General features: G+C 40.7%; 1 protein-coding gene across 5 annotated transcripts in view; it reads right to left on the reverse strand.

Annotated features, from left to right (window-relative positions):
* Nucleotides 1–3,350: 3,350 nt before the first annotated feature.
* The window catches only part of LOC102097055 (L-threonine ammonia-lyase), a 31,962-nt gene continuing 15,911 nt past the window's right edge, over nt 3,351–19,401 (reverse strand). For all 5 annotated transcript variants that reach the window (XM_065067731.1, XM_065067730.1, XM_065067729.1 and 2 more), the window contains 7 exons: nt 17,946–18,111; nt 17,426–17,522; nt 16,451–16,526; nt 15,625–15,750; nt 14,191–14,358; nt 13,799–13,856; nt 3,351–5,221 (listed from right to left, as the gene is read on the reverse strand). In XM_065067731.1, coding sequence (XP_064923803.1) covers nt 5,123–5,221; nt 13,799–13,856; nt 14,191–14,358; nt 15,625–15,750; nt 16,451–16,526; nt 17,426–17,522; nt 17,946–18,111 — 790 coding nt within the window. In that variant the 3' untranslated portion in view covers nt 3,351–5,122. The remainder of the gene's footprint in view (nt 5,222–13,798; nt 13,857–14,190; nt 14,359–15,624; nt 15,751–16,450; nt 16,527–17,425; nt 17,523–17,945; nt 18,112–19,401) is intronic.

Consider the following 19,401-nt stretch of genomic DNA (forward strand, 5'->3'; position numbering starts at 1 on the left):
AGCAGGCTGTTGACAGTACTGGAGAGAAATAAATACCATTTACCCATCTATTTCAAATTGAAAACATAAGAAACAAAACCCACAAAAAACCAAACCAAACTTGCTATGAAAGCCTAAGTGCAAAACTACGTATGCTTTATGCTAATAATGTAAAGCAGATATCAATAAAATGAAAAACAACAGTGCTTGTTTTTTCTAGGTGTATACACAAACAAGGCATTATTTGAACTGCATTGGTGATCAAAATAAATCAGTTTATACAAGGCACAACCAACCACATCACTTAAAACAGCACTTTTATGCTGTGATTGCTTGGTAACTTTGTTGTAGGAGAAAACACAAACTACGTCAATCCATTTTCACCTTTAAATCATAATATACAGAAACTATTGTAATGTACTTTTTGAAGTAAGGTGAGTAATCCAGATGAGCACATTTGTCAAATCATGGCTCAAATCAAGCTGTCTGGAGGAGAAGCTGGGTCAGGAAGCGCAGCATCAGCTCAGAAGCTTGGCTGAGCCTCAACGGAGGCGATGTCTCCCATCTGCTTCCAAGAACTATGTCTAAAGCCTTAAGGGCTGCAGCTCATTTTTGCAAAGGAGCAGTGCAAAAACCTCTCTCAGAATCACGATATGTTGTCTTGCTTTGCCTCTCTTTGCTGACCTACATTCTTCGGAACACCACAGGAGGCAGCTGGGCCAGCCTTTGGAAATACCCCAGTGTTGGTTAACTAGGGACATATAATACACCCTGGGGCTGAGCAGCTGGTCTCCTGAATGGCAACAGAGCACAGTTAAAACTGGGGAAATGGCCTCTTGTACCATTGTCATAGAGTCTGCAGTAAGCTGGACTACTACAGGCAAAATCTTTGAAGTCCTGCAGTCTGCTACTTGTGGGCATTCTGGCACAATCAGCAGCTGGGGCAGGAGGGGGAGGGAGGCAGAAATTGCAGACCCTCAGCAGAAATACAGTGGATTTTAGAGGAACATAGTTATGGAAAGCAACTGTTAGCTCACTGATTTTAAGGCTTCTAAGCAAATGGCCATCACAAAGGAAAAAAAGTAACATGCGGTAATGTTTCCATGATTGAATCTGAATTTTATGTTCCTTCTGTATTTATAGCTCATACTTGAATGAGGAGGAAGGAACATCAATTCACATTTTTTAATATGAATCCACTTTAATGGTGCTATCAGTATCAGTATTTACAAGGCTACACAATTTAAAAATCTTTTGCTTTTTGCTTGTTAAATACAAACTCGTACATTTTTATTGCCCTGCCTCCCAGCACGTGATCTCCACACACAAAATGAAAATATATTTCTAGTGGAGGTGATTGCTTTGGTTTGTTCATTTTTTTGTGACTCCATTCGAGGACTCATATGGCCAACAGCCTACACATTCAGTTTATCTTGCCAGCAATATGTGCTGTATGCAATGCCTGCATGAGCAGCTCAAGAAATTGTCATGGTTTGTTGAAAGGAAAAAAGAAACAAAAAAAATCCCTCAAGTTTTCCTTTGCTATCACTCTTCAGAGGAGAGGCGGTATACGGCCCAACCTACATGCTGTACCACGCTCTTATAACACACAGCTCTTATAATGCCCCTGCAACTCCAAGCACAACTACAGCACGTACACTACAAGGAGGAGAGGGAGGTGTAAGGAACACCATTGTATCATTTACCAGCACTCTTGGAGACTTTTCTCTCACAGAAAAACCTCTTAGGTCTCCCTTGTGGGAACAGACAGGGAGATCAATGTACTGAGTTTAGAAATCACACCAGTTAAAATCTCCTTCTAAAGACTTTCTAGACTTCTTATCAAAAGAAAACCCTTCTCCACAAATTTCAAAAGCACAAAAGATTAGCAAGTTCATTATTGAAAAAAAGGCAAAGAAGGGTACCTGCATCTAGAAGAGCTTTCAGACAGCACCAACAGCAGAGCTGAGCCCCCTCACCAACACACCCGTCCCTCCTATGGGCAGGGCAAGCCCCTCACACCCTTCCTGTGGATGCTCTCAGGTGCAGCTGATCTGGCTCTGCCCCTGAAGGTCTCTTCCTTCCATCAAAGGGATAAGCTGCATGATCTTAGGGAACCTGCTTTGTCCATGATCTCTATTGATTTACTTCAAAACGTTCATACTTTATTGGAATGTTTTCCAACCACAGCCACCAATTTTTGCTGCAGCTTTATTTTTTATAAAAAACTAAAGAAGTGCATTTGAATAATGCCCAGGAGGGCACAACATTCAGCACGATTCTGCCTCCACTGGGATGTAGCAAAAAGTTGGGAGAACGTGAAAGTGAAGGTTTGTGATAGAAAGAAACTCTGCAAACTTCAATATCCTGCACGTGGCAGGCTGCTTACAGGTCAACAGCAAAAAACGCATCAAAAGAACCAAGACCATCAAATAAATGACTGGCAGGAGCTACAGTGCAAACCAAGAGTCTTACAGTTTCCTTTTCTGATCACTAAACCACATACTTAGCTCTGGATCTAGCAAAAGTTTGATATAGCGTATCGAATGCCCTTGCTGCATTTTGGGGATAGGAAGGAGGAACACACATTTCTATATCTTCCAAAAATAGTAGTCTGGATGGAAAGGTGCGGTGCTACTTGTGAGGATGTGCCACCTGCAAGGGGAGATGAACTTTTCGTGATGCTGTGTAGACATACAATGGCAGAGCTTTAGATGTTAATCCAGAGCTAAAAGGACCTGGCTGAAGAAATTAAGGAATCAACATGGGAAGAGCTTTTATTTGTATGAAAGACACATCTTTTTTTGGCCCAGTCCTTGGAAGAAGTTGTGACAAACCTTGTATTTGTAGGACTGCTCCCAAAGCTGAGTAGCTTAGATCTAGCAGAATTACCTGGTCAAAGTGCCCTATTCCACTGGAGACAAGAACACCTATAGCTGGTGGAGTCTGCTGCACCCTGAAACTGAAAGACTGGTTTACCAAAGTTCATGTTATTTGTGACGAGCATCTCTGAGATATGACTGACCAGATACCACAAACTTCATTGACCCATGCGAGCCCAGCCAGGCTACACCTGCAGCCGGGCCCCAGGCACAGCCCCGGCACACAGCCGGGCACCAGCCAGGCAGCGTCTGGCCCTGGCCCTGTGTGTGGCACAGAACCGCATGGCAGCTCCCACCCCTGCGCAGGGCACGAGCGGCCATCCTGCCCCGCCGCGCTCGCCTCCCCCGCAGCACAGAGCTTGCCCTGCATGAACAACACGGATTTCCTGTTGATGTAAATGACAGGAAAACGGGAAAAAAAAACCCTCTGTATTTTTAGTGCAAAGCTGCTACCATTACTATATGAAAGAATGATAGATCTTTAATTGCTGAGGTTGTATAGCATAATTTTAATTATTTTCAAATAAATACAATACTTGGATTTACATTTTGTTGATTTAAGAATTTGTGAAATTTTTACATAATAATTAAAGTTATTTTTTTCAAAATACATAAGAACTCTATATAAAAATACTTCTTTAAATGAAACATTTAAAAATACATTAATAGATCTTTGAAATGCCATAGTCCTATTATGTTTCATAATGCAAAAGGTTAGTATTATTTCCAATTGCATACATTCATTTTTGTTCTTTTTTTTTTTCCCCTTGGAATTATTTCATCTTACCTTTAGAGCCAATGGACTGACATAAAAGCAATATAGAATGGCAATCAACTATGGTATCATTATACTCACATGTAAAGAGTTAACCATTGAAAAGTGATTTACAATTTATATTTAATAAAACCAAACTGCATATAACATGTTTGACATTTTAAGTAAAGTCTAGACATAATTTTTTTTTTCTTCTTTCCCCAGAACACATTTTCAAAATCAGGCAATGATTCTGAGTGCACTGGTTTTCGGTTGTTCTGTCTGCTACCTCTCTTGCCCCAGTTTTGTGAAGACTTGCTAAATGTGGTTCCCACTGATTAGAAAATAAAGTTGCCCAAGTAGAAAGGCAACTGTTGGACACACACTTAGAAGTGGGCCAGAATTTCTCTTCCATTTCTTGCCATCCCATTATGTTACCTTATTAGCTGGTCTCTGCCTCTAGTGATGAAAATGGTATTTAGGTCAATGTGTTCTTTGCTAATTGCATTAGCCATGTGCCTCAGACTTAGGCTGCCTCTTCTGCCAGCATCTGATCTTTAAATATATTTCACTCTTAACAGTGTACTTAATCTGTCAGGTGAGATGGATAGAGTCTGTTTTAGGCAGACTAAGATGATCAGTGGAATATTAATTCCAAAATTTGCATGAGTGGAGAGACCCCTTTTTACAAAGAAACACAAGCAGCTTTATGTGCTACTTTTCATACTGAGTTCCCAAAAGCAGAGGAAACAACTACCTTTTTGTTCTGCATATGAGGTCTGCCTATACTCAGAATACTTTTTATTTTTAATTACTGCAACATCTTTTGGAACTTCACCTTACAAATAGGATCATCTTGCCTTCGGAAAGAGAAAAAAAAAAAAAAAAGTAAAACAATATTGGCTTTTATCTTCCAAGGGTGTTTTGTTTTGTTTTGTTCAAATTGCATTTTTTTAGCGTAATTTTTCCTCACATGATAGCAAATATCAGAACAGAAGTGTGTTCAAACCCACAGCCGCACACATGTATGTATCTCCCAAAGCAGATTCAGCAAATGGAGAGCTTCTGGCTTTGAAATGGAAAATCACTATGCCAGTAGTATGGCAAAATCCAGCAGAAGGAGCTGCCTTGCTTTAATTAGGGGCATCAGAATCAGAAGGCCTTTGAGAGGTCTATATTCAGATGTGAAGAAAAATGCCTTCTCCCTGTTTATTTATTGAATGCCATTGGATTCTACATACTAGCCGAAATCCAAGCAGCCAGCTGATAATGAAATATTGAATTCCAACACCGGCAGAGACTATGAAGTTTCCCTTAGCTAAGCTAAAGTTTTGAGTTTAATGGTTCCCGAGGACATTCCCTACATTTTGAGCAGGAAATAAATATCCTGAAACTATTCACTAACAGTTCAGCTTTGAAAGACAATATTTGTTCTGAATGCGTCAAGGTTAGAGCTCTGTAAAATACTTGTCAGAGGACCTCGGCTCCTGCCCTGGTGCAGCGCCCATCACCGCTCGGTCCAGGCAGCTGTGGGGTACCGTTCCAGCAGCGCGCTCCTCAGCTGGGCTGCGTGGATCTTGTCTCTGGTCTCCACAGTGCAGGTGACCTGGGAAAAGAATTATGAACATTCCTGATGGCATGGCAGCACTCTCAGACAGAGGCATTTCCAACTCAATCCTAAAATACACTCATAAAAGCAAAACGATCAGTTCAATGTAAAAACTCTGGGCTGCATGCTCCCTATCTAGGCAGGGAAAACTGACATTACAGACATCTGGGGCTCCTCCAGCCTTTCTGCCTGCTCTCAAATCCTCCCAACAGCCCTACTTTATTGCCTTCAAAGTTTAAAGAAGATAGGCTGATCCCTGCTGGCTCCTGGGCAAGATACTTGTCTGCTGCCAGCCTCTCTGAAGTCATCCACCAGCAGCTGCTCTTTTCCATTCCCTCAGGTGTGTACGTGGCACTGATGCACTTCACCCATCTCTGACTCTTACCTTACCACATTTCCATATTTCCGAGCAGTGTTTGTTTCAGTGCCTCTGTCCATCAAGCTTTTTATACTCTCCTCCTTCCCTCCCTCTCACAGAATTATCCTCCAGTTCTTTATCATTTCTGCAGTGTTCTGGCTGGTTTCATCTACTCACATACCTTCTTGTTTTATTCTCAATTTTTGTTTGCTCATTGCATCACTTCTAGTTTTCTGTTATGGTTGTTCTGCTGCTAAATTAAACTAAACCCAGGCAAACCTAATCTTCATACTTTTCTTTTTATTCTTCAGTTGCCTCCAGAATTATATTGGCAATCCTGCCATGCAGCCACTGAAGACAATAACTTAAATGTCATTTTTTTTAACTTCTTTAAACCCTTTCCTACATACATGTCTACTGCATCATTTTAAAATCTGGACGCTACCAAAGGTGAGGCACCAACATGAAGGTGCAGAAGGAAAATTACACTTCACAATTTTAGACAAGTAATTTCTGTCACCGCTGACCCAGCTGGAATTATCACTGATGCTCGAAGTGCCACATGGAAAAAAGACCTCACAGAAACATGGAAATCTAGTGAGGAAAGGATCCAAGATGAGTCATGGTGCAACAACAGAGAGTTTGTTATAGCAGGCAAATCTACAGAGAACAGAGAAAAACCTGGCCATGGTAACCTTAAGGTGGACTACTAGAGATGTTTGCCCAGTGTAATGTTCCTGTCAGAGCTACATCCTTTACAGAAAGCAACAGACAAAAAAAATTGTTTCTACTCAAATATGTTTATGAGGACATTTCTAAATAAGAACTTTGGGAATTCATGTTTCTGGGCATGAGCTTAAAACAACAATAAAGCTTTAGCAAAACTGCTGAATGAGAGGATAAGACTCTAACTCTGGGTTATTCTAAACAGCCATGAGCTCACTTAATTAGAAAACTGGTTATAACTTCTTAAATATCCATCTCAAAATAATCCACACTTCTGATCAGTTTCAGTAATTCTTCACCTCCTATCCTGAACATAGTCCTGTTCTTGTTTGGTTCTTTGGAACACAAATTAGATGATAATTTCTTTCTCCTCTGAAAAAGTGGGGTTTAGTCTCAAGAGAAGGACAGTCACAGAAGACAATTCATAATGAGGGAAGAGGAGAGAATACACAGATTGGGGAAAGCATCTGAACGATATCTAGGTATCCAAGTACCAAATACTCGTTATCCATTCCCTGGTTAATATAAAATCCCTAAAGCTTTGCAGTCAGATCCTCAAGAGCACACACTCATCTCTCATGGAGTCTGTAGTTAAAAAAAAAAAAAAAAAAAAAAAAAAAGAACAAACCAGCCTTTTTCCCCTTTCAAAGCAATCACGTCTGTTTTGTCCTGAGCAAATCAGTTGCTGGACTTGGAACCAGTCTGGACTTGCCAGGCTCAGCTTTGAATGCCTGGCAGCTGCTCTGCCCTGGGAGCAAGCACGGGAAAGCATTTTGGTTTGTGGAGCTAGGTATCCTCCTCTGATCTTTTCTTTCTTCTAATGATTGAAGCCATGCAGATTGTAGCCAGAGAGCTTGTAAATAGCTTGGGGAAAATACTGTCTTTTTGTTCTGTGCATGCACAGCATCTAACACATGATATGGCCATTAATATGCTGTATTGTATTATAAAAGTAATAACAGCAGTAGCAGCAATAATAAACAACTCCAGAAGTTTACCTGATTTTCTACGCTTATCAAATAGAGAACGTTTGCTCACAGCAGGATCAAACAGAGAATCAGTCTGCTCTTCAGAGCAGCTACAGATCTAAATAGCAAGGAAGGCAAGAATTTGCTTTCTTGTTCAGATTAAGCCAATTTATATTGCAGTTTTACCTTCACAGAACTGCTCTCTCTTATTTGCTTCACCTGGGAAGTATGATGTACATGGATGTCCAACAGGGCAACACTCATATTCATGGGGAGGTACATGAGGATTATATTTATCTAGGAGAAAGAGTCACCTCAGTACTACTAGCTGCAGGAGGCTGCATACTTACTGAAGAACTAATAGTAATTGCTCCAAATTGTTTTATTTAAGAATAAATGACAAAACTTATTGCCTGATGTTTCTTTTCCTCTGGACAAGATAACCCATGACAACTAGAAAAAACTTTAGATTTGTTCCAAACCCATAAACCCTTAGTACCAAACATAGGCTTTTTGATCCAGCAGAGCTCTCATTGACTGCAGAACCATGTTTGCAAAATAAACCTTTCTGTGTATCAAAAAAAACGACAAACAACAACAAGAAAAGAGTACATTTTATGTATTTCTCTCCTGCATATTATATCCTTGCTAGATTAAAAAATAATGATAATTTTTAAATTATCTGGTCCTGTAAGGCTGTTAAAACAACCAGCCTGGTGGACCTTTTACTGCACTTAAGAGTTCTGCTCTCTGTGGTGGGTAATCTAAACATTGGTTCCAGCCTAAGGGTTTCGTTAGTCTTTTGGGATTGTTTTTTAATAGCAGACCTACAAGTAATGGAAGACAGAACAGTCTTAACTGAGTATTGGTGTCTTGAGAGCTTTAATAACTAGAAATAACTGAGGAAAGAAGACAAAAGCTGAAAAAAAAAGATAAAGGGATCACAAGTTATTACTCTGTGTAACCCAAAAATCCAGATGCATAAATTAAAATATTCATAGGAATTAATTCCATTTCAAAGAGAGAAAAGTTTATAGCTTCACAAAAGGAGGAAATTTGCAAAGTTCTGTGCTGAATAATGTGTGCAAGTGGGTGGGTATCTTTGCTCCCTTTTAACTGCATCTCACATGTGAGCACTTAGTCTTTCAGATCATTTTTTTCCTAGATATTAAAAATTAATTTGGTGTGCCTCTCAATTCTCTGATGCCTGATATCTGCGCATTGTGTGTGCAAATAAAGATATTGAGTGGACAAGCTGAACCAATGCTGGAGAGCAGAGGAAATCTGAGTAGCATTGCTCCAAAGATTTGAGCATTTTGTGATTTTCCATGCTCCATGTAAAGATAGATGTAACCAGCTAGTGCAATTCCTTATGTCCCTGACTCATCCATTGAATCTTTGTGTCACACTTCTTTAATCCTAGAAACCATATTCATCTTCTTCTAAGCTGTTGGTCTTGGAGGACTCACATAAATTAATATTCATGATACACCACTCTCTGCAACAGTATCGGTTCGTTTGCATAAAAAAAGTCACTGGAGTTAGAAATGAAAACTTTATTCCTGTACCTGGTTTCACTTCTGTAAATAAAGTAAGTCTTTTCATTTCTATTAAGAGAAGTCATCAACTGGGCAATTTTCTGAGTGATTCAGTAAACACCCAGCGTAGGTTACTGCACATTACAGATTGTTTGGCAACAGCACTTCAGTTTACGGTTTGGGGATCAGCTGTCAGATAGTCCCCAAGGTCAGTGCAATGCAATATTGAGAAAGAGCACAACACCTGCCAGCACTGTATCTTGGTTGTGCAACCTGAGCCCTTATCTTTTGGCATACTCTCGCATTCAGGTCAGTGACCATGAGCACGAACAAGTTACCGTTGTGTTACCTAAGTCAGATAATAACCCAACAGGTCTACTCTTAGCTTCCCTGGAGTTAAGTTCTTACTTCTGCAACTGGGGCAGGCTGTTCTGTACTAGGTCAGTCTGCTGTGGGATGCTGTTAAAGAAAATGACCAAATGATTTTGGAGAGCCTCAGAAGAAGTGTATTGTCAAACTTCCCACTCCAAACTTCTCCATTTTGCAGATGGGGAACTGGAGCATGGAAATAGTGCCCAGGTCATGCAGGACATGCTTTAGGAATGACAGTACCCTTCTTGTACCTGTACGTCTGCATGCTCCTCTATATTCTCTTTATAGGACAATAATACGGAATATGTTGGCAACTGGGGACTCTAATCCAAAATGCTTTCCTCCAAGCCTTTTACAAAATGCAAATTAGCCCAAAGGCATTTATTCAAATTGACAGAGCAGACTAAAATAATTTAATTAGTTCTGGCCTGAGGTGAAAAAACTGTATAGAAAAACAGGTGTCACACCACAGAGAGTGAGTCACGAAACCCAGCACCACTGGGACAATGTGTAATGTTGTTGTAGAGAAAAAGCAACATTTGATTTATGAATTATTATTTTGCTGCAGAGTCAGAGGCAGAAGTAATGTGATGGATGTTCTTTTTACAACTAGTCTCTTCCAAGTTATTTAAAACCACCACAGCAGAGTTAAGCTCCCAAGAGGTTTGAAAGAAACTGGCCAAATAGCTCCATAACTTCAAACAGGACTGAGGCCAGAGGGAAAACTGTCACCGCAGCTGCTTCTCTGCAAAGCTGTTGGAGCACCTCAAGACCTTGCAGGCCTTTGCTGCTTGGTTCCAGGACCCTCCTGTACCTGCCAGTCTGCTTATGCTGCACTTTCAGTGGTGAGGAGAAGAGTTTTCTAGAAACTTGATATTTTATTTTTTTTCAGCTGCATTGCCTGAGTCCAAATACACAACAAGCATGAAGCAGGGAAGCTGCTGTTCTAGAGCAGAACCTTGCATGTCTTCATAGCAAAGATTGCTCTTACCTTGTGAAGTTGCTTATTGGTTTTGCTCATTGACTTCTCTCCGAGTCAATAATAATATGAAATTAAAGGGATGTAAATGGTTGTAAAGAGGTTTACAGATGGAAACAATTTACATGATAAATTGTCTCACAGTGAATCTGAGGAATATTACTGAGTAAGAAAGGGAAAGTTCACAGAAGCAAGTTGTAGCATCCTCCCATGACCCGTGTAATCCTTTAGGTCACTATATCCAGTTAGCTGGTGATACTAGATGATTTTTTCCTTAGTTCTGATATTTTTTTTTTTTCTGTCTGGATATTCCTGGTCATCTAACCCGCTTCAACAGCTGTAAAATGTGAAGCCTACCAGACTTGTTATTTGTATGATTTGTTAAGAGTTACCTATTTCAATACTGGGGCTTTGGAAGCCATTTCCTAACTGCTCAGGTAAGAGTGAATTAGGGTGTAATCGTCTGCAAGACAGGAACCCAGTATGAGCCATCAGGAAAGAGAATCTAAACTGAAGGTAGGAGCAGGCAATATCCAAAATAAACTCCTGTATTCTCCCAAATAATGTAACCAGCCAATCCCACTGCACCAGGCACTTCATTAAGAATCAGATTAATCTGATGTAGCCATTTTTTTTTAATTAAAAACATCTCTTATTTTTGCCAGTAATATGTTCCAAAAGTTATTTTACCAAAAGTGTAGTTTGAACATAAAGCTTCATTTTACAAAGTCCTTACTACTCCCTGTAATCAGACTATCAGCAAGGATCTTCCATAGAGCATTCCAAGTGTGTACCAGATGAATAAACACTAACCCAGCAAGACATTTCACTAGAGGGGAAAAAAATTAGTCTGTCTTCCTGGTAAGCAGTGACTAGAAGCCAAGTTTTTCACTTTTGGAAATGAAAGGGTAAATCTAAAAGGATGATTAAATGCAGATATGACAATCTTGACAGGACTGATTTAGTGTTTCAAATGAGCCACTACAGTTACTGCTCTGTTCTGTCAAACACGTCATCTATATCCACAGTCAAAAGTATGTACTGAAGTTAGGTTGGAGTGCGTATAGCTGTAATGCCTTTCTTATTGTTACCACCAGTTCAACACATGATAATTTTGGTTCTTGATCCAGATTTAAATGCATGCTTAATGTAATGTGCTGTGATTTACACTGATTAAAATGATACAAAGTTCTTTGCAGGGCTGCTTTAGTAGCAAATGTTTAAAATTCTTTGCTGACACAGGGCTTTGGCTCTTACCATCAAAAAAGGAAAAGCAAAACCTCCCCCACATATATTAGCTTTACTATGAAAATATGTACATTTTTCTATATCTGTTTAGAGAAAATTCATTTTGATGCTTAAAGATAAAATCAATATTCTACTCTTTTTGACCACTCTTGTTTTAGTTTTCAGAGAAAAGCTTCATGATTCAGTAGGTGTCTCCAGATAGAGCTGCCTCCAAAGTCCCCAAGCTCTATAAATCTGGATCATTGCTTCGTACTTCACATCTAATTATCCGATAGCCTCTCCCAGACTGATTAAAAGCCATCACGCAAATCGAACATCCAATTAAATTATTCATGGATGCAAATTCGTACCTTCAACCCTCTTGTAGTGCAATACTGTCAGACTCTTGAAGTGGATAGTTTGTGAAAATACCCTGTGTTTGAAGGTCAGACAATTGCTCATGGCACTTTATCATTCAGGGACTGTATTTACTACAGATTCTAATAAAATTGCCTCATTGTGAGAGGCTGCAAGAGCACTGGAAACTTGTTCTAACATTCTCAATCAAAAACCAATAGAACTGATTTTTTAAAAAAATATATAATACTTATTTCATAAAAATCACATTGAAAACTTTAGAATTACAGGGTTTGTAAAATCAAGCATTAATAAAAAGATTTTTCATAGCTAAATTAGTCACTGAATCAGAAGGATTTGCCTACCCCATGCAGTGTCACCTTATTTTCAAGTTACCCAAACCAGTAAACTGGCCTATAGTTACAGCACAATGTGGAATAAAGTAGTTCTAGTCGTGGACACTTGGGAAAACCAATAATATCATGATCTGATAGACAGTTTTGAACTTCATTGTGGTCCTTTGCTATAGTCATCTTTAATCTAACCTGTTCTTTATATCCGCAAGTGAAAATACTGAGCAGGTTTTTACATCCAGGTGGGAAATTAGATTTAAATGCCAAAATGGAAGAACGTGGTTACTCAATGGCATTACTGAATTCCAGTCATGAGCCTGTTTAGCAAAGAACCCTAATTTAACTTCCACCTGTGATTTCACAAGCTAAGTCGGGTTGACTCGGACAGCAGTAGCATGAATCAGTGGAACCACGCCTTTGCCAAACCAGTTGAAATAAGAGAGATGCCACGAGGCAAATGATCATTTTAAGAGATGCCACTAACCGATAACACTTCCTCACTGTTACTGTATCAAATACTCAACAAATGAATGATGATTTTGCTCTGTGCTCTGTGTGGATGAGGTACAAAACTGAGGCCCTAGTTAAACACGAGGATTCCTTAAGAGTAAGGGTGTTCTCCACATTGCTTTAATACAAATTGATCTCAGATAATTACAGCCAGCCTACACAGCTGGCTCTTCAAGTTCTGGATGGATGCTGCAGCTTGCTCACCACCCCCAGCACACCACCACACATGTAAAGAAGGGTTGCAATAGCTGGAGTATTTCACCCACAGTGTGACAATAGCAGGTAAAACAGGTCCTGGATAATTTGTATGCCTGAGAAGTGTTTGGTGAGGCAAGATGCTGTTTAACACAGAAGAAATTATCTGTCATGCTGCTTCCCAAATCACTGTGCACATTCTTTTGGACTTCCTCAACATAGTCATACAGAGATACACGGAAACAGAATGAACTGCAGAGGCCTGGGGAGGAGTGGTTGGAAAGCTGCTCAGCAGAAAAGGACCTGGGGGTGTCGATCAACAGCTGGCTGAACATGAACCAGTAGTGTGCCTGGGTGGCCAAAAAAGCCAATAGCATCCTGGCATGCACCAAGAATGTAGTGTGGCCAGCAGAAACAGAGAAGATATCGTCTCCCTGTACTTGGCACTGGTGAGGCTCCACCTCGAATCCTGTGTTCAGTTTTGGGCCCCTCATTATAAGAAAGACATTGAGGTGCTGGAGAGAGTGAAGAGGAGGTGACAAAGCTGGTGAGGGGTCTGGAGCCCAAGTCTGATGAGGAGAGGTTGAGAGAACTGCGGCTGTCCAGCCTGGAGAAAAGGAGGCTGAGGGGAGACCTTATCACTGTCTTATCATGGTTGTAGCATGGAGGGTGTTGGTCTCTTCTCCCAAGTAGCAAGTGATAGGATGAGAGAAAATGGCCTCCAGTTGCACCAAGGAAGGTTCAGATTGGATATTAGAAAAAAAAAAAATCATCACAGAGAGGGTTGTCAGGCATTGGAACAGGCCACCCAGGGAAGTGGTTGATTCACCATCCCTGGAAGTATTTAAAAGATGTGTATAGATATGGTGCTTAGGGACGTGGTTTAGTGGTGGATTTGGCAGTGCTAGTTTAACAGTTGGACTCCATGATCTTTTCCAACCCATACAATTTTGTGATTTAGGAGAGAAAATGGAATTGCATTTCATCTTACCTTAACCATGAAGAGCCCAGATGTCACAAATGTGCGTTCTTGCTTGATATCCAAAACTCTAGATCAAATAAGGGATAAATTAGAGATCACCAACAATCCTTTGTCATTGTAAAATAGTTTCTATGTGTGAACAGTAGCTATCTGTGTTGCTTTCTGTGTTAGACACTTATTCTATGCTGCAAAGGTACTTTCACATTGGAACAAAAAGGAAGTAAATGAAAGTTTTTCTGAAATATAACAAAAACAAACAAACAAACAAACAAACAAACAACCCTTTGATTAATTACTTACTTACAGACTTGCCTTCAGAGAACATTTGGAAACATGTCCAAATCTCTAATAACCTTTGTGCTATTCTGTGATTATATTAACCTACTATTAGTCTGACTTACCTTGCTTCTTCCCGAGCCAAAATCTCCAGTAGCTTTGAAATGTCTCCTGGGCAGTCAGGAAGCACAAGGGAAAATCTGCACACTCTGTTATCGAGGGTCAGGGCACGAGCTATGCACTGTTGTAGCAAATGTAACTCTATGTTTCCACTGCATATAACAATTGCCACTCTGAAAATAAGGAGAGAAAAATAGGAGTTTTGATTAGCACTTGTCTGCACAAAGGAACCTTAAATCACAGACACTGTATTCAATATCAGCTTAATATCTGCTAGGATCACACTTCAATAAATATATGTTGCATGTCAGAGGGGCTCACGGCTCTCGTTATCAATTGTGGGTAGGCAGTGGGAGCCTCGATGCCGGCTGCATTAGTTGGTCTTGAAACTTGGTTTTTATTTTGCATTTCCTGGACATTTTAGTTTTGCTAGAGATAATTAGCTGGAGAATTCTAGGTCTGTTTCAAATTGTTAAAATCTGGCATCATTTTTACCTAGAAGTTCTGAGTCTTAGCCTCTTAATGGTTAGACAACATGTATGTTCAAGGCTTTCTGTAACCATTAATTAAATCCATCTCAATCCCACAAAATGAGTGCAGGAGTGAAGAGCAAGTGAAAACTGCAGAGCCAGTGTAGATCCACATGGTTAGTCCACAGTAATCTCTCTCTGCAGAGTCAAACCCAGCCTCTTTAAACCCAAACCTTTGCATTTTCCCTTTTATTTTAGCTGTACTGAATTGAAAAGTGTGGCTGCTCTGTGTGTACTCTGTCAGCCTCTTCTGAAGAATTGCTTCAGCAGTATTTCGGGGTACAATGCTGTGCATTGGAAATCTTATTTTGTCTTGAGTGCATGTGTGTTTAAATACATTCTGGACTATGTCCTAAACCAAGGCTCAGTCCACTTAATTCCTGAGTACTGAAGCCCAGATGCAAGGAGGCACTTACCCACACGTTTAATGCTAAGCACAAGGATAATCCCACTGACTATTTGGGCAGGAGTTCTCAGGGCTGGGAGGCAGGTGTCACTGAGTGACTGCAGAAGACAGCCTAGCTCCTGCCCCACCACAGACAGGGCTGATTTCCAGAAGTGCAATGAGAGAAGGCCAGAAACTGACAAGAGCTGGATGCTCTTCTGGCAGATGTTACCATGCCTCATGGAGCTGTGTGTAACTGCCTTTCCCTCAACCATTTGAGAATACAGGAAAATGACAAGATTTGTCAGGTCTCCAGGCTGACATTTGTCTTATTCAACATGGTCTTCAGGCTGAAGAGACCACTCACAGGTCAGAAGTAGACACCACAGACAAGCACATTGCTAGTTCAGGAGCAGGAACTGTCTTGTCACTCATAAAACAAGTAGCTTATCTCCGTTTCCCACGACCAAGGCACTCAACCCTATGCCTTTGCCCCAGTTCCCTGTTTGCAACAGCTGCCATACCTTTTACCCTTCAACTCCGGCAGCTTCCCTGCAACCAGCGCTGCGAGCCCAATGGCCCCTTCTGCATCAACTGTGGCTCGCTCATACTCCAGCAATCTCAGCATCGAAACAAGGACATCCTCCTCCCTGAAGGCAAAAGGGTTGTGTCAAAATAAAACAAAATAACTACCAAAAGCAGAAGACGATACATTTATGTATAACTGGATTCCTTCCAGGTACAATGACTCCAAGGTGGTGCTACAGGAAGCTGTGCTGCTGGGGATGAATGTTCATCTTGTTATTAACTGAATGACAGGATGGCATTTTTAGTGGAACCATTGTGCTAGCTGATTCCTAGTGATAAGTATATTCTGACAACTCGGCCTTTCTGTGAAGATTTGGGAGTTTTGTCAGGGGCCGCCTTCAAGTGTCATAGAACACAACAATTACAAGTTTTACACCCAGAGCATGACCAGATACTAGCAGCAGGTGAAGGTTTGGCCGTAGGGGTCAGTCTGGATGACACTCTGAGTCATATGATGTATTTTTAGGTAGTTCTGCGAGGAGCAGGGAGTTGGACTCAATGATCTTTTGTGGGTAGCTTCCAACTTGAGATATTCTATGATTCTATGATATATGGGATTGGGTTCAGTATCTTCAGTGCCCCTCTTGGAAGGAAAGGCACTCCACCAGCACTGTGCTCTCACAGACGGTGCACGATGGCAGCTCCTGCCAACCTGCTCACCATGGTACATGAGGAACCATCATACCCTGCTGGTACAGGACATTTTTCATATACAACAATGTTTGTCCAGTATTATTCATTTCACTGCTTTTCTTCACCTACCTCACAGCAACAACTTTATCCACAAGTTTCCCAGTCAGCTGCAAAGAATTGCTGCCAAAGCAAAGTCCACTCACATCTGCAGATTTCAAAAGACAAAAATATGAAGCTGGCTGCTTTAGACAAGTTCAGTACTTTTGAAAGTCCTGACTGTTTTGTGCCCTAAACAGCAGTACACTGCTGTTATATGATCTTACATTGCTGATTTTTTTTTTATATGACAAAAATGTGCTTGGTAACAAAAGACCAAACCTCTTACAAAGATTTTTGCAATTTTGGACCCCTTTAAGAACGTGATGATTCTTCACTGGCACAGTTGCACTGTGAGAGTGATCCTGCAGCCCAGCACTTTTCACTGTTCAATGAGGCTTGCAGGAGAGAAGAACCAAACGTGGCACCAAGTTCGTCAGCTACAGCAGGACAGTCAGCAAAGGAGTACAGAGAAAGGCAGAGCTTACCAAGAGAGTTAAGTAGTTGTTTGTTTATAAATCTGCCATTTAACTCAAAGCTTCCAGAGATTTGAACATCAGGTAAACAGGACATTCTTAAACTGCTTAACAGCCGAGCTTTATGAGCAAATGATGTGCAAACAACTGTGTTGTTTATAAACACTGTTGTCCTGTGAACAATTTTGTGAGTCTAAATATTTAAGCACTGCATTTTCCTGCCTTTTCACAAATTAGTCTTTTACACAAGAGCTTTCCCTCTGACTTTACTGTTTGTGAGAATGGTCAGTTAAATACTCTGCTGTTTTTAAGTATTCACCTGAACATTTCACATGCACCAGAAATAGTGTTCTACCCCAGGGTGCTTGTGGGGAAAATGTGGCAGAAGTTGCTCTTACAGCTTGAATTGAATTCTGACTCCGAAGAGACTTCCTTTAAAATATTTTTAACTGAATTGGTGAGAAAATAATACAGTTGGGGAAATAAATTATAACCTTTATTTTACCTCCAAAAGAATAATGTGTTTTCTTACCTCCATAAAAGTGATGATTACTGCAAGCTTGGTCTTCAATTGGGTGGCCAGCCTTTAAGGACTGTTGCAATACAGGGAAGTTTTCAGATTCAACTCCCTGGGGAAGACAAGTGTAGCCAATTTTTATTGATCCAGTTATAACACAAGTCACTATCAAAGTGGACACCAAAAAAGCTACCCAGAGTTTCCTCTTTAAATCAACAATACATTTCAATTTGCATAATAACTGTGCTATCACTAAACTTGTCCTGTGGCTTCTTTAGGGCCAAACTTTTCCTGAAATAAATTATTTCAAAACACAGCATTAGATCTCTTTTGCTTTGAAAGGGTCTTACCACATTTTTTCTTAACCCAGCCAAGCAGCCACAGGCTCTCAGACATCAAGGCCATGGGATCAGATAGTCCCTGTCCCCAGCGTACGCAGTGTCTGCCGGTGAACCACCAGACACTCACGCCTTCTGAAAACAGCTGTGGCAAAAGCTGCCAAAATGCAACACTTTGTAAGTGAAAGGAAACTTACAATGACAGAAATGTGTGGGTTGAGGTGTTTGAGCGCAGCAGCCGACCCTGCCAGCAATCCACAGTGTCCTCCCGCAGGGAAAATCACCGCGTCCAGCTTTGGCACCTGCTCGTAGAGCTCCAGCCCCACAGTTCCCAGGCCGGACAGGTAGACAGCACTGTCCTCCCTGCGGGAAGGAAAGGCACAGCTCAGCAGGGTTCACAGGTGACAACACAGCAACAGCTCCATCTACTACTTTAAAGACATCATTCAGCAGAAAAATATATATGTGAGAATAAATCACCAGCATAACAAGGCAGGGAGGTAATACAACAGGACACTGCCATCAGACAGATCATCGTGTGCTGTTACCTACTGGGAGAAAACTTGTGCCTCTGACAAGCCCTTTAAAGAGACTTCAGGCTGAAGAGCCCATATCTGTTGTTACCAGCATGAGGTGTTTTCAGAGCTGGCAAGACAGAATTAATGTTTCCACTGCCATCACTTCCTTCAGCTTCATAAATTCTAAATGTTGCAGTCCAAACTTAAGAGCAAAGTCTCAAATAGAAATCTCCTTCTCTTTCTTTATAAGTAGAATTTAGTGTTTGTGATAAACGGGAATTTTCATGAAACTTAAGCACTGAGTTCAACCTCACAAATACCAAATAGATTGCTACAGAGTCAAGTATTTTCGCAATCCAGGGCCAACATCTGATACCTTCACATTACTCTGGAAGACTCTGAGAGGGTAAGAGAAGCATTTAGTTGTGCCAAAATACTCGCTGGTAAAACGCTTTCAGGCAAATATAATGAGCAGCATAGGGACAGAACCAAAAGATTGAAGAAAAGTCCACTGGACAGTCACACAATTGCCTTGAATATATTTCTAAAAGCTGGCTTGCATTTTAAAAGTTAGCAATGATATAAATGTAGAACAATACATAACAAAAAAATGAGATTACTGTATGCCTGTATGTTCTGCTTTTTCTGGCAAATGGATAAGCAAACCGAATTCTAGGGCAAATGACTTCACTTGATTTACTTGACCCAGGACATTTGGGTACTAGGCATCTGTGCTTTTATTACTGTTAGACACGCACAGAGAGGCTCAGCAGAGGAACACAGAATGCCTGCAAAGTGGAGACCAAGGCCCTGTTGAGAAGTTACCTCACGTACATAACAAAACACAGCGGATTACTCATGACAAGAGTCTGTGTAACTACACAAGAAAGGATGGGAGGAATGAACTTTCACTCCTGTAGCACAGCTCAAGATGAAGGCAAGAGATCATAGTAGGATAGGTAACTGAACCCTTGAATTTATTGTCTTTATCAAGATACTGAAGGAGCTTTCTCCTCTTCCTTTGTGACAAAATATGTCGCTCATCTCTAGAGCCCAATTCACAATTCTGGAGCCCTATTTGCAAATAAAATTCAGGACTGAGTTTGCAGAGTTACCCCTGCCATGGTCACATGGG

The sequence above is a fragment of the Columba livia genome, chromosome 6 (assembly GCF_036013475.1).
Source record: "Columba livia isolate bColLiv1 breed racing homer chromosome 6, bColLiv1.pat.W.v2, whole genome shotgun sequence".
Lineage (NCBI taxonomy): Eukaryota > Metazoa > Chordata > Aves > Columbiformes > Columbidae > Columba > Columba livia.